Source organism: Pygoscelis adeliae, unplaced genomic scaffold (genome assembly GCF_000699105.1).
Source record: "Pygoscelis adeliae isolate BGI_AS28 unplaced genomic scaffold, ASM69910v1 Scaffold127, whole genome shotgun sequence".
NCBI classification, from domain to species: domain Eukaryota; kingdom Metazoa; phylum Chordata; class Aves; order Sphenisciformes; family Spheniscidae; genus Pygoscelis; species Pygoscelis adeliae.
The window spans coordinates 1185063-1198655 of record NW_008825208.1 but is presented as its reverse complement, the minus strand read 5'-3'; the positions used below and the strand labels follow the sequence as shown (position 1 = coordinate 1198655).

The window sequence follows — 13593 nt, the reverse complement described above, 5'->3', positions numbered from 1 at the left end:
TCTGCCTCCTCCAAACTGGTGCCTTTGGTTTGCACCAGGTACACGGACTGTGCACCCCCTGGCAAAATGCCCTCGATCCTCTGGATGTGGTGGGGGTGGGAGGTGTGTCATGGCTCAGGAGGCCTCTCTGGCAGCTCCAGTCACCACCTCTTGCCCACTCCGTGCCAGGCCTCATTCGTCTTCACAGTGTGCAGAGCCCAATTCTCTCCCAGTTCACCTACCTGGTGAAGTACCTCAGGGCCTGGCCCACGGGTTGCGCAGGCCTTGACAGCCAGTGCCTTCCCTTGGCTCAGCACTGGCACCCAGGCTGCGCAGATCGTGCCCCACCACACTCCCTCACCTCTGCCCGGGGCCCGGCCCACGGGCCTCAGGTCTCAACTTGCCACAGCAGTCACCCTTCCCATGCCACACAACCAGGCCTAAAGCCGTGGCAGGCTCTGGGTGGGACCTCGCACAGGCAGGAAGGCCATCGCCGGCCTTTACCCAGGACTGATGGCACCCGCAGGCTGTGATGCCACGTCCACGTCCCTGCACTTTCCACCCATGTCCACGCGGATGGTAAGGATCAGCTGCTACAGAGCTCACTGCAGGAAAGGGCCCGTGTTTGGACGATGGCAAGTGTTACACTTGACCAAAGCATCCCTAAACAGAGGTTGCTCAAAACAGCCCATTAGGAAAGCACCCTCCCTTTGAAATAAAAGTGCCCCATTGAAATGAAAGAGTGAGACTCTGTGGAGGTTCACATGGACCTGGGGAGAGCAAAAGCTGTAAATCCAAGTCCAGCTCCAGAGCCTATAATCCAGCAAATGCAGAGTCTTTGTTAAATATCAGAAAGTTTTATTCAAGACTGTGAACTCTGAATGTTCACAGTGTATTAGAAAACTTGCCCAGAGCCTGGGCAGACTCCAGTATGTCCTTCTAGCTAGGCAGGCAGAAATGACAGGTATGCTTGTCTTCCATTTTTACTGTGCTTGATTGGTTTAATAATTGGCTGCAAAAAACCAGAGTGAACTTCACCAGGGAACTGGGCCACAGCCAACCTTTTCTGCTCTGAGGTGTAAAAGATACTGCTCTAAGAGATACATACTCCCAAAATTAGTAACCCAATGCTTGGTGTTGGGATATGTGATAAAAAGCTCATCTCCACACATACAAAGGAGCCTGGGGCTACAACGGCCCTGCGAGAGGAACATCTTCTGCAGCAACACAGTCACCTTTAGCTAGCTGAAGGAACAGGGCTCAATAGTTGGGATACTGAGCGGCTCCTTTCTGGTCTTGAATTAAAATGAATAGCCAAACATGTCTGCCACAGTTGGCTTCCAATGGGGAGAGAAGCAGATGTTTGAGTCAGGTGTTTCTTTGTATGTTCTTTTTATGAAAGGATCTCAGACACCTGTTCGTTACTATAAGATGAAACAGGCTAGAGACAATGATTTTGCTCCTTTCCAGTGAGCAGGGGAACTGAAACTCGGCTTTTCTTCATTCCGTATTACTGGCACTTCCACTGACTGCATCTGATTTTCATAGTGACTTTGCTCATATTTGTTTTGAGCCTGTCTTCCTCACTTCCAGAGACTTGCAAAGCTTCCCAAAGAATTGTGACACCCCTCTGCCCACAAGGGCCAGGGCCAAAAGCACTGCCAGTGCCAGGGTATGAGCTGCTATGATTCACTTCCATGGCCCTAAAAACAACTAAATCCCTTTTCACCACTCTTCTCAGAATGAAAGGCTGGCATTCTCATCTGCCCCTCACTTTTTCAGGGTGCTTCACTTCCCTAAAAGAGAGCTCTGTATTTAGCTTGAGAAGGGCTGCACTTTTAACTTCACCACCGCAACAAGCAATTGTGGGCTTGTGGGCAGTCAAAATTTATGGCTGTAGAAAACTGTGCGACACACATCAGAGTGTGTCCAAGCCTTAGGAATGCCAGTACATTCACAGTCTCTCCCTTCAATTTGTTTTCAAGTAGTTTCAGCAGCAATGGAAAGTAAAATCAGTTCCTTATTTTGCAGCTCTCCGTAAATGCCGCTACTTCCACCACTTCTCAGACTCCAGCTGAGACAAAGTGCCTTTCCTCAGTGTCCTTGTTCATGAAAATAGTGCTTGAGCACAATTTCATTCAAATCTTCCCAAAGAAGACTGCCTCACAAATCACAATGGGTGTATTAAACATTCTTTTTGTTAAAGGCTCTAATAAACTCACATGAAAAAATTCTGCAGGAACATCTTCATGAAAACTGAAGAGAAAAATCCATGGTCCCAGCCCCCGGAAAAAAAAAGCTTCCTGCAATGATCAGATTGAGTCAGAACTCTCCAGCCTTATGCACACATGCTAGACTTGCTGCTAAAATGTACCTAAACATTTTGCATCACAAGAAGATACACAGAAACTGACCTAGAAATTAGGCTTTCCAGGCTGCCTTAAGTCAAAGAAGCTGATGGGTTCTGTAAAGGCTATCAGTAGGAAGTAAGGTTTGATTCAAAAGACATTACCTTCACTTTTAGGTGATTTTACCCTATGATTCTATGATTCTATGATTCTATGATTCTATGATTCTAAGATACACAGAAACTGACCTAGAAATTAGGCTTTCCAGGCTGCATTAAGTCAAAGAAGCTGATGGGTTCTGTAAAGGCTATCAGTAGGAAGTAAGGTTTGATTCAAAAGACATTACCTTCACTTTTAGGTGATTTTACCCTACAGACTAGCTCTCAGGTTTACACAGCTGTATTTTCTGTTCCTCACTCAAGTTTGCTCACGTCCATTTGTGTACCAAGTCCTGCTGAGATATGGAATCAGTGCAAAGACTTGACTTTGGCATGTAAAACACATAGGCCTGAAGCTGAGCTAAGGTACTGCTGATATTTTCCCATAGACCTTGCAAGATCTGACCAAATATATCCATGTGGGTCAAGATGGTGAAAGTATAATGCATCAAATTAAACACAAAGCAGAAGAGCTCTGTAGCCAGAAGCAGAGTCACCCATTATAATCCAGAGGGAATAATGTAACAGGCAACATTTAAAGCAGATGAAGGCCCAAGTTCTCTCCTATCAAAGGAAAGAAAAACTATACTGACTCAAGCCACCCTAATGCCCCTCACCCATGCCTTCCATATCTGATAGCTGAGTGCTAGGAAAGATGCAAAACATGGATAACCCCTTCCTCTGTGGATCCTCAGGAGTGTTTGTGGTTGGATCAGAAGTTATTGGATGTGCAAATTTCTGCTGAAGAAAAAACATGCAAAAACAAAAGGAGAGAAAATCAGAAGAGGAAACCATCTTGACTTACGCAATACACTCATTTTAAGAACTTGCTTAAGCAGGTTATTGTGCATCATTTTGTTGCAAATAGGGGTTTGAAAAGAACTGGGCGTAGTGTTATTTGCCATGTTGTGATGCTGAAAAATGAAATTCAGAAACTTTTCTCCTCTACTTCTGCACAAGGAGCTTATTCAGGAGAGCTTTTTTTGCTGACAGAAGCAGCAATTGTCAGCAGCTTGGAGGAGCAGGGTTTTAAGCATGGTAGCTCCAGCCTTGGTGACCTTGGTCCCAGCCTTGTCAGGGCCAACAAAAAGGGGTTTCTTGGGTGCACATGAGCCCCTCAGGACCACTAGAAGGAAGTTACAAGTGACAAGCGATAGTTAGAGGAGACTACTGTCCACTACAGCGGTCAGAAGCCCCTTATCTGCCAACCAGATTTATCATCTCAGGAGGTTTGCTGCTTGCCTGGGGCTCTCGTTAAGGATGCTGTGCAGAGGCTATGGAGGCTCACCTGGCCCTCTACTATGCAGTGCTGCTTTTTCATGTATGCACCAAAGATACTGCCAGGGGTGACCTGAGAAGTATCAAGTGTGACTAGCAGGTTCCAGGGGCACTGCTTAAGGGCATGGGCACCCAAGTGTTGGTTTTCTCCATTGTGCCTGAGGAGGACTCAACAGATACTGTGGGTGAAACACTTTGCTTTGCTTTGCTCAGAGCAGTGAGCCTGTGTCAGTGCCAAAGGAGGGACACAGTGCCCTGGGACCGTCCCATGGCAATGCCTGCCCAGCCACCCTCCCCAGCACAGCTGCTGTTCATAGCAGGCTTTTGATTTCCACGAGCACGGTAGCCATGGTGAGAATCACCATGATTTTCACATAGACCTAAGGAGAGTGAAAGCTGGCAGAGAAAAATGGGTACTGTTGTGGTGGATATCTGCTGTATACCAGAGTAGGGAGGACCAGAACAGGGAGGACCACGTTAGGGAGTACTTCAACATCCTGGATGTATACAAGTCCGTGGGGCCAGATGGGTTGCACCCAAGCATGCTGAGGGAGAAGAAGGCCGATGGCATTGGAAGGCCACCCTCAATGATCTTTGAAAGGTGGTGGCAACTGGGAAAGGTTGTAGATGACTGGCTGTCAGTCCTGTCTTCAAAACAGGCAAAGAGGAAGATGCAAGAACTACAGGCCAGTCAGCCTCATGCAGTCCTTCAGAAGATGGTGGAGAAAATCCTCCTGGAGAGCATTTCCAAAGGCATGAAGAATCAGAAGGTGCTCAGGAGTAGTCAGACTGGATTTCTGAAGGGAAAATCCAAAACTGTTTACAAAACAAATCCAAGGCTGTTGAATCTCTCCCTTAGTGACCTGCAGGATGGGACAGAGTGCACCCTCAAGCAAGTTTGCAGAGCACACAAAAGTGGGAGGACTGGCAGGTGCAGCAAACAGTTGTGCCGCCCTTCAGGGGGACCTCAGCAGGAGAAATGTGATGAAGCTCAGCAAGAGCAACTGCACAGTCCTACATCTGGGTAGGAGTAGCCTCATGCACGGGTACACGCTGGGGACTGCGCAGCTGGCAAGCAGCTTTCCTGAGAAGTTCCTTGCGGTCCTGCTGGACAGCAAGCTGAGCTTGAGCCAGCAATGCTGGTTCACTGCAAAAATGGCCAATGGTATCCTGGGTTGTATTTAAAAGAGCATTGTCAGTGGGTCAAGGGAAGTCATCGTTCCTCTTCCCTCAGTGCTGGTAAGGCCACATGTGGAGGAGTGCCGAGTCCGGTTCTGGGCTGCCTAGTACGAACAAGTTGTGGACAGACTGGAGTGATGTCAGCACAGGCTCTGAGATCCTGCTCCGAAACGGTGCTGCAGCATGCCCAAGAGGCAATTCCTAGCACCGGGGCTTTGCTCCAGTGGCCCCCTGCAGCTTGCAGCTGCCCTGCCACCATGGGTGGATGCTGGCCAGCTCAGGGCCAACAAGACTGACCTGCTGCTTCTCCCTGCAGGGTGAACAAGGGGGCATCAGCTCCATGCTCGCTTCTGCTCACAGCTCCTTGGGCACACCAACAGTACAGACCCCCCCCGGGTGGGAAACGAAATGAGAATGACAACTATTGCGTAGGTTTGAGTGGAGTTTATATTGCAGCTGGTAGCTGGCCTGGAGTAGAGGGTGAAGATGTGATGTGTTGTGGCTCTAAATCCAGCAGGCAAGTAACGCTGCAGGGCTGTGTTTCGCTCTCTCTTTGTGGTACAGTGGCCATACAGAACCCCAGGACAGCAAAGGTGCTTGAGGCTATTCCTCTGCCTCCCACATTGACCTGCCCGCTGCTGCCTTTTCCTAGGCTTTGCTCAGAGCAGTGAGCCTGTGTCAGTGCCAAAGGAGGGACACAGTGACCTGGGACCCGTCCCATGGCAATGCCTGCCCAGCCACCCTCCCCAGCACAAGGTCCCTCAGGAGACAGGGGCGTCAGGAGGTCACAGTGCCCTGATTGCATGGCTGGTGCACAAAGTTCCCAGCACAGACTTTCTCCAGCAATTTCCACCTTTTTTTTTTTCCTAATACTGGCCTAAAATATGTTTTATCAAACAAAAGTTACATCCTGAATGCAGCTGTGAACATTTCCATGCCCAAAGCTGTGACTGATCAACAAACCCCTAAAGTGGAAGGAGGCTCAGAGGAGATGGGCACAGGAGATACACTCACGATGCTCAGGGAAGAATACAAGGAGCGACCACAGCTGTTGTAAATAAAGCTGAACTTATCTCAATGGAAAAAGGGCCAGAGGGTGGCTTTTGTTTTAGATTAATTGCCATATCAGTTGAGTGATCAACTGCTTGTGTAGGTGGCCTGAGTTAATCAAAAGGTGTGAATGTCTTCCTGAGCCAGCCAGACCAGCATGGGGCTCAGCCCAACATAAAGCATAGAAACTGAGCAACCAACAAAACGAACTTTGAAGAGCATTATGGGCTTGAGCTGGCTTCTTCACGGTGATTGGAGATACCCAGCGTCATGATGGTGAGCGTAAGGAGACCAGTAATGGGAATTTCGTTTGTATTGTGATCCAACTGGATGTTGCAACTGCTATATTGTGCTTGTACTGTACTGTGATTGCTGCTTCACTCTGCTGAATCAAAATCCCATGTAACATCAAATGTCTTCAAATAAATAAATTTGGTAATAACACATTAAACCCTCTTCATGTGGAGTATCTAAAAGAGCCTGGTCAGAGTGTACTGGACAAGAGAAACGCTGGGACTGCAAGGCAGCATGGTCAGGAAACACCTCACCACGCGGTATGCATCTCCAGGGGGGCTCAGTTTACCCAAGACAACATACACAGCAGTACAACGCAGAACAGTTTGAAATGGCCACCCCTTTGTAGCATCAAGGGCAGATGGGAAAGATGTAAGAAGACAGCCCAATGTGCATAGGTCTGTGTACAACCTGCCTACTAATGCAAGGCCACAACTTCATGCAAGCAAAAGAGACAGCAGGTGATACTCCTTTCTGACCTTTCATTCAGCTTAAGTTTTAGTCACTTCAACAATACAATGATAATAAGAAACCAACAACCTTGCATGTATCAAAAAGTAAAACTCTAAATATTTATTATTCAGTTACATTTGCTTTTCATTGCACGAATTTGGTTTTTATCCCCATGTTTTACAGTTTTTTACAAAGCTGTTAGGAGTTTTAGAAACTGTTAAAATGATCACTTAAGTCTATTTAGGCACAGTTCATTAATGCATAACTCCATTTCCTCCACTTTTTTTCTCTGTGTGGAAGATTTATGGTTGCATTTAAGCTCCAAATTGAAATACATTTCACAGTCTACGCTTTCATGGGCATATTGTCTAAAAAAGAAGTTTTGATTAAATAGTCTCGCCTTATCAAATGTTGCCAGCAAAACCTAAATGAAAGCAACTTCTTTTCCAGAAATGCTGAAATCAACACAAACCCTAAGATAAGAACCCTGGTGGCCAACCATCTTCTATGCTAGCCAGTCATAGGATAACAAAGAAACAGTCCTCAAGAGGATTTAAAAATCCCCTGGAAAAATTACTTTAACTTGGAAATAATTTAAATAATTTATTCTGTATGAAAAATAAGCAAAAAAAAATCCAGGAAATAAAACATATATGGTGACAAGGAAAGTGTTGTATCCCCTGGACTGCTGAGCTGTGTCAAGTGCTCTCCCTTCTGACAATGACAGCTTGAAAACCAGAGTGTCATAACCCTGGGGTCACCCTCTGTGAAAATGGCTTTGAAGTTTGAAGCTGTCAGGCCTGTTTGAATGGCTGAAAAACTGTGAGCTTCTCGATTTCTTACGTAGCTTTTCTCTTTGGTGAGAAAGCCTGACCACTTCTGGTGTAAGATTCAATGTGTTTGGATTAAAGCTCTGTATCTGGGGTGAGCTGCTTTTGCATGTAACTGCATACTGCAGAGTGTTCCCAGGGCACACAAAAATCCATTCTAAAGGATCTAAAATCAGCTGAAGTTTGTTTCAACAACTTTGTTATTAATATATTATTTTTTACAAAAAGAGTAGTGTTAAATAAGTGACTGATGCTAAAGGACTCTTCCTGAAGAACATGAGCAACTACCCCCTCTCTCTCATGCTGCAGAAAGAAACAACAATATTTGTGACTTTTTACCACCCACATCTGTTGTTGCTATTTAGAAATGAATGAAATATTTTTGAAAGCTGGGTGAAGTCTTTGCAGCAGAGAAAAAAGGGATGCCGAAGTCTCTGTGTGATTCTCATACAAGAGTATTTAGTGCCCATGAGCTCCCTGCTGGCTATTGCTTTCAGGGATAACCAGAGGGACATTTCACATGAGCACAGGCAGTGTAAGCCTTTAGTCCCCTTGCTAAGGAGTCCTGTTTGTGGGAATTTCTGACTGTGGAGATAGATTTTTTTTTTTATTTTGTTTACTTATTTATTTATTTATTTATTTTAGACTTTGGGAATCATTAGGCTTCAGGGAACTAGCAGGGCATAGTATTCATTCCTACATGTGTCACAACAGAGGTGCACAGTACAGGTTAAACAGTGGTTGCTTGCTCTGCTTGGGTTTAAGACATCTCCATAAGCTCTGCATTTGGGGCAAGAAAAAACGTTCCCCCTCCGGTGCTGCTGCTGTGCTCAGACCCCAGGGCAACTGATAGTGTGCTCTCTTGCCCCACACCACAGGAACAAATGAGAGGAGACCCCCAGGCACCGACGAGGCAGGCAGGTCTGTGCACTCCCTTGGTGCTGCTGCTGGCCCAACCCTGCACATTGCGGGCAGACTACATAAAACCGGTCACAGGTGCCAGCCCTGAAACCAAGGATGGGAACCTGCATCCTGCAGCTGCTCTTGTCCTAAGTCAAGGGCTGGGGAAGGCAGCGAGCTAGAGAGCTGGTGCCGAAGGACACAGATGAGTGTGGCTGTGGGGCTTGGGGAGACAGGGCAGCCCTGGAGGATGCAGGGGGCTGGGCAACACAGCTGGGAAGAGGGAGCCTGCAGCTGTAGGTGGCTGCGGGCATGGGACAAGGCGCTGGCACCTGGGAGCTAAGGAAGCAGCAGCTGTGAGCACAAGGACAAGTAATACTCCAGCAAGGGAGGGCTGTTCATGACCGGCCATGGTCCCATGATCCTCCTGTGGTTGACATCACACTTCTAGCACCATTGCTGAAAGGTCTGCAGTGGGTTGGGGGTCCAACTCCCTCCTTGTCCTTTTAATCCCTCTTGGCAAACCCCCTGCTGCCAACACTGTGCAGCCCTAAATGTTGTCCTCATTTGTCTGATGAGCACCACAAGACCACGGCCCCCAGTTGACTGTGACTGGTCTTTGGCAGGAGGGGAAGAAGGCCACTGACTCAAAGAACCCAGGGACTTCTGCGCACCTGCAGCTTCCCTGGTGAGAACCAGCCCACACCACTGCCCCTTTAAAGTAGGACCTCCAAACACCAACTCTCCTTTACCTATCACAAAAGTGCTGGCCCTTGGCAGCCCCAGTGCAGCCTCCCGCTCGGAGCGGGACTATCCCCAGCACCAGGTCAGGGCAGCCACAGCTTTGCCTAGCCACCCAGCCGCAGGGCCGAGCCGTGAGGTGAGAGGGGTGCATGAGGATCACTTTGGAGCTAGAGGTGCCTCTGAAGCTCAGCTGCAGAGTGGTCTCCTGAGGCAGGAGGACAGCAGCCACAGGAGCAGGGCTGCTGGGTCCAGGGGTGGGAAAGAAGCTGGCAGCTGCCTCCAGTCTCCCATCCTCACGTCATGTGGAGGGGCAGCAAAACAGGTTGTTCCTAGAGCTTAACAGGTGGCTTCTCCAGGACCAGAAGAGCAAGATTTTCCAAAGTCTCTTACTAGCATTAATGCATGAGCTTCTGACATCAGTGAGCAGACAAGCAAGGGGAGCCTGAAGAAGCGCAGCAAGTCCATCAGTAACTGTCTGGTGATGATTAGGGAAATGTGACCACCACAAGCTAAGGAAGTCCATGCTGCCTGAAGCATCAGTTTTTCCCCCAGCAATAGCCCTAGGAGGAGTTATCCGCAGGAACTGGAGTCTGCTCCAGTTGCCAGGGGTGCAAAGAGCTGCAGGCCAGCGCCCTCAGTAACTGCCTGTGTCCGTGCAGAGGTTTCTGAGCTCCAGCTCCAGCTGTTTAATTTGGATATCTCTCTGGTTTACCAGCTCACGTAGTCTACGGATTTCTTCCTGTTGCCGGTAAAACATCTGCAAAAGCTGTAAGAAAAGTCACATTTCACTTCCTTTACACTACAAAAACGCAGACTTAACCTGTCAAATGCCACCAGTCCTGTCACATCACTTCTGAGAGAAACAGCATCTAAGGAGGAGGCCTTCAACCAACAGACTGAACATCAGCGGTGCTCCTGCTGTCCACTAGCCTGGGCTATGAGTGCGGGTGTTTCTCAGCACCATTTAGTAATGCTACATCTGCTTAATTCAATGGAAAAGATCAGAAAAAGTAACTTTCATACCACTAATCACTCAAAGAGAGCCTAGACACAGAGTATTTGGAGTCTAAACTCCTGGATCTGCCACATGTCCTACTCTGACCTTGGGCAAGTCCTTTTACTTCTCTTCTTTTTTCCTGTTGATCATGCTCTGTCCTCTCCAGTTGGGACTAGCATGGCCTTTCACTGTGCACGCAGCAGAACACCCAGCTCTGCAAGGGCTGCTTCTGTAACCTTGGGGCGCCAGCTCAGAAACATGCAGAAGAATATCCTTGTTCACACCACAGGGAAATTCAGCTGTGGAAATTCCTGCCCCATCAAGCTGCAGATGCTAAAATCTTGCAGAGCCGAAAAGGGGACATGAGCACAGCTATGGGAAGGAAATCCTTCCAGGGTTCCTAAAAGCAAACAAGCTGCATGTACTCGAAAATGTCCCCGAGTTGCCAATGATGGGGTGGTTGCAAATCACCACAGAGCTCTACCACTGTACAAGCTTTGGTTACTATACAGGGAGGCGGTTGGCCATGGCTGAAGACAGATCATGGAGCTGACAGGACCTTTCCTGGAGCCATTCGCAGGAGCAGGCTGCAACCAGCAACCAGCCTCAATGGCACTGCACTGCCAAGTTGTCCCCCAGCAGTGAGCTGCCAAGGCAGGGACAGAGCCAGCCCCTTTCCCATGTCAGGGTCCACAATATGGTTAGGCACTTAATACTACATGGATGTGCCATGGGCCAAGGGAGCAGGCTACACCCACTCCTTCCACAGGCATCCCTGCTGCCTCACCGGGCTCTCTGAGTGTAGCTCTCACGGAAGGGTTACACTGCATAAACCCGCTTCTCTTCTCCAGAACCTGGAGGTCACAAGGACCTCCTTGTCCCCAGCCAACCACCAGGCAGGCCTGTGCCACAAGAATGCCTAACACATGGGAATACTGATCGCTCCCTCCTTTCCAGAGCCCCTCAGCTGAAGTGCTGCTGGGCCACATTTCTGCTTCCCATGTGGCAGCCAGGGCATGCAGAGCTTCTTCCCCCACAAAGAATGAAGAGCTCACACTGGCCCAGCTCTGCAAAATAAACCCTCCCCAGATTCTGTCACCTTGTGAACGGCATCCTTTTGCCAGCTGACTCTGGGCTTCCCCCCACAGCCCCCACCCTTCACCACAGACATTCACACCTCATTTTCCGTTTTTGGTGGTGGACACTCAAATATGTCAAAGCCATTGGAGAGGCACATTTGCTCATTTTTCGGCAATTTCTCCTCCACTTTCAGCTGTTTTCTGCTGTCTTCTATCTCACTTGGCTTCTGCATGTCCTCCAGTGGCATCCTTCCTCCCCGACCCTGGTGCTGGCTCAGGACAGTAGTTTTCATGAGTGGCTCTGGCTCAAGAAACTGTGGTAAGGAATTCACAGCTCCAGAGCCTGGTCTCAAGGATACCAAGAGAGGCCCTAGGGAGGGAGGCAGGTGATGGGTTAGCACTTACAAACCACACTCAGAAATCAGCTGTAAGCAATTCATTCAAACAACCTGTAGGGATAAACATGGAGGCACTTGACTGGAGCAGTTTCCAGAGTTCACAGCGGTGAATATTTTAGCCACCAAATTATTTTAGCTTACAGCCATATTTGTTATGTCTCTCGTTTTCCTCCCTTCCTCTTTCTCTGGCAGCTAACAGGCCAGAGAGCCAGTGGCAGCTTACCCAAGCCCTTGGGAGCTGAAGGGCTGGGGAGCTCTCCATGTGCTGACCTTTGTTAACTCCGTTCAGCCACTCTTGTGCTGTCAGCGCTGGCTGGGCTCCTGTGGTCAAGGGGTAGATGTCTTCCTGGTATGACTCCGACTGCAAGCAAACAAAAGTCCAGAGTCACTACGTCAGTGAGGTTTTGGCTTAGAGGGACCATACTGGATTGTTGTGGAGAAAGAAGTTTGTTCCACCTCAGCACAGGGAGTGTCATGAACACTCACTGGCATGGACATAAAATCTTCTCACCTGCCCTGAGCCTCTCTTCTCCTCACCCCAACTCAGAAGAACTGCATCTGAAGGCCTATTTTAATTCCTGCCGGTAAGGACTTTACAAATCCAGACAACAGACTGGGGGAGGTTGGTGACATAGGCTAACCCGACTCTCATGAGCTCACTGTTCCTGAGGATGAAGAAGTGGATACGAAGGATGGACACAAGTCACAAATAATCAGCTGATCATCAGCTGAGAGAAATTGGCCAAGGAGATAATGTTGGAGGAACGTGCCTGACTGGTAGTTGCAATGAGTGTTAGCTCTGCTGCCTCTCTGAATTCAAGGCACTCATACCTTCCAATGTTTCTGGAAGTACAGGGCACAGTGCTGACATTTCCGATGTACCTTTGCTCACACGGTCACATGGGAGCTACCTTGGCTAGCTACAGATTCATAACTTGGGTCATTCTCTAGCCACACCAGCTCCAAGACTTGCTTCTACATCACTCTCAGTGCAATGGATCATGTCTTACATGCTGCAGAACAACTGCCTGTAACACACCTGCACCCACTGGGTAGAGACCTGGGAACCCATTGTTCCCTTTTTCCCAGGATGATTCTTCTTCCTTCCACAAGGAGATTTTCATGTCACCCAACATCACCCCCAACCCCTCTCTCTCTTTTGTCATTATGTCAAACAGATGCCACCAACTGAGGAAGTTTACAGACAGCTAGTTGACCTGACAGTCAGAGAGACCCCTTGTTGCACCCAAGCAGAGCATGTCTTAGAAAGTTGGCCATTACATGGAGACCTAACTCTTGAATTACCTAGCCAGGGTTTGTTGGCCAGGCTGCCCCACAAACTGACCAGCTTTGTCCCCCCCACCAGGAGAGAGAAAATCCCTTGTTTTACCTACTCTCCTGCCCCCCAAAGTCACAGAGAGGAGGCACTGCCCTCTTTTTCACTGATATTTGTCCCAGACATGAACATGACCTGATGTTAACTTACCCGTCGAGGCACAATCATGGAGATGGGCTCAATCAGGCTTTTAGTTGGGATCAGTTTGTAGAAACGGAAAATCTCACAAGCTGACACTTCAAGGCCTCTCTTTGGCATCATTCCTGGTGGGATAGCATGAAAGAAACGGGGTATAAATCTCCCTAGGAAAGTTAATGTCATCCACCATTGTAAAAGGGTCACCAAACAACAAAAGAAGTCACAGCATCAGCTCCACAGCAGCATGGTCTGAAATCTGCACCCAAAACTGGCTCAGTGGCACAAATGACAAGACTAAATATTTTTTTTCTGTCAGGCCATGGAGCTACACACAGGGTCTGTGGTTCTCGTGCTACGCCTCCTGTTCCTTATTCATTCTCATGAGCTGCAAATAGAGTTACCAGGACTGAGAAGAACTGGCAGGTGATGCCA

General features: G+C 48.3%; 1 protein-coding gene across 1 annotated transcript in view; it reads right to left on the bottom strand.

Moving 5' to 3' along the window:
* Positions 1–9847: 9847 nt before the first annotated feature.
* Positions 9848–13593, bottom strand: part of CORO2A (coronin, actin binding protein, 2A) — a 21632-nt gene continuing 17886 nt past the window's right edge. Inside the window, exons 9-12 of the mRNA XM_009328941.1 lie at positions 13174–13286; positions 11958–12048; positions 11388–11659; positions 9848–9979 (exon numbers count right to left, since the gene is read on the bottom strand). Coding sequence (XP_009327216.1) covers positions 9848–9979; positions 11388–11659; positions 11958–12048; positions 13174–13286 — 608 coding nt within the window. The remainder of the gene's footprint in view (positions 9980–11387; positions 11660–11957; positions 12049–13173; positions 13287–13593) is intronic.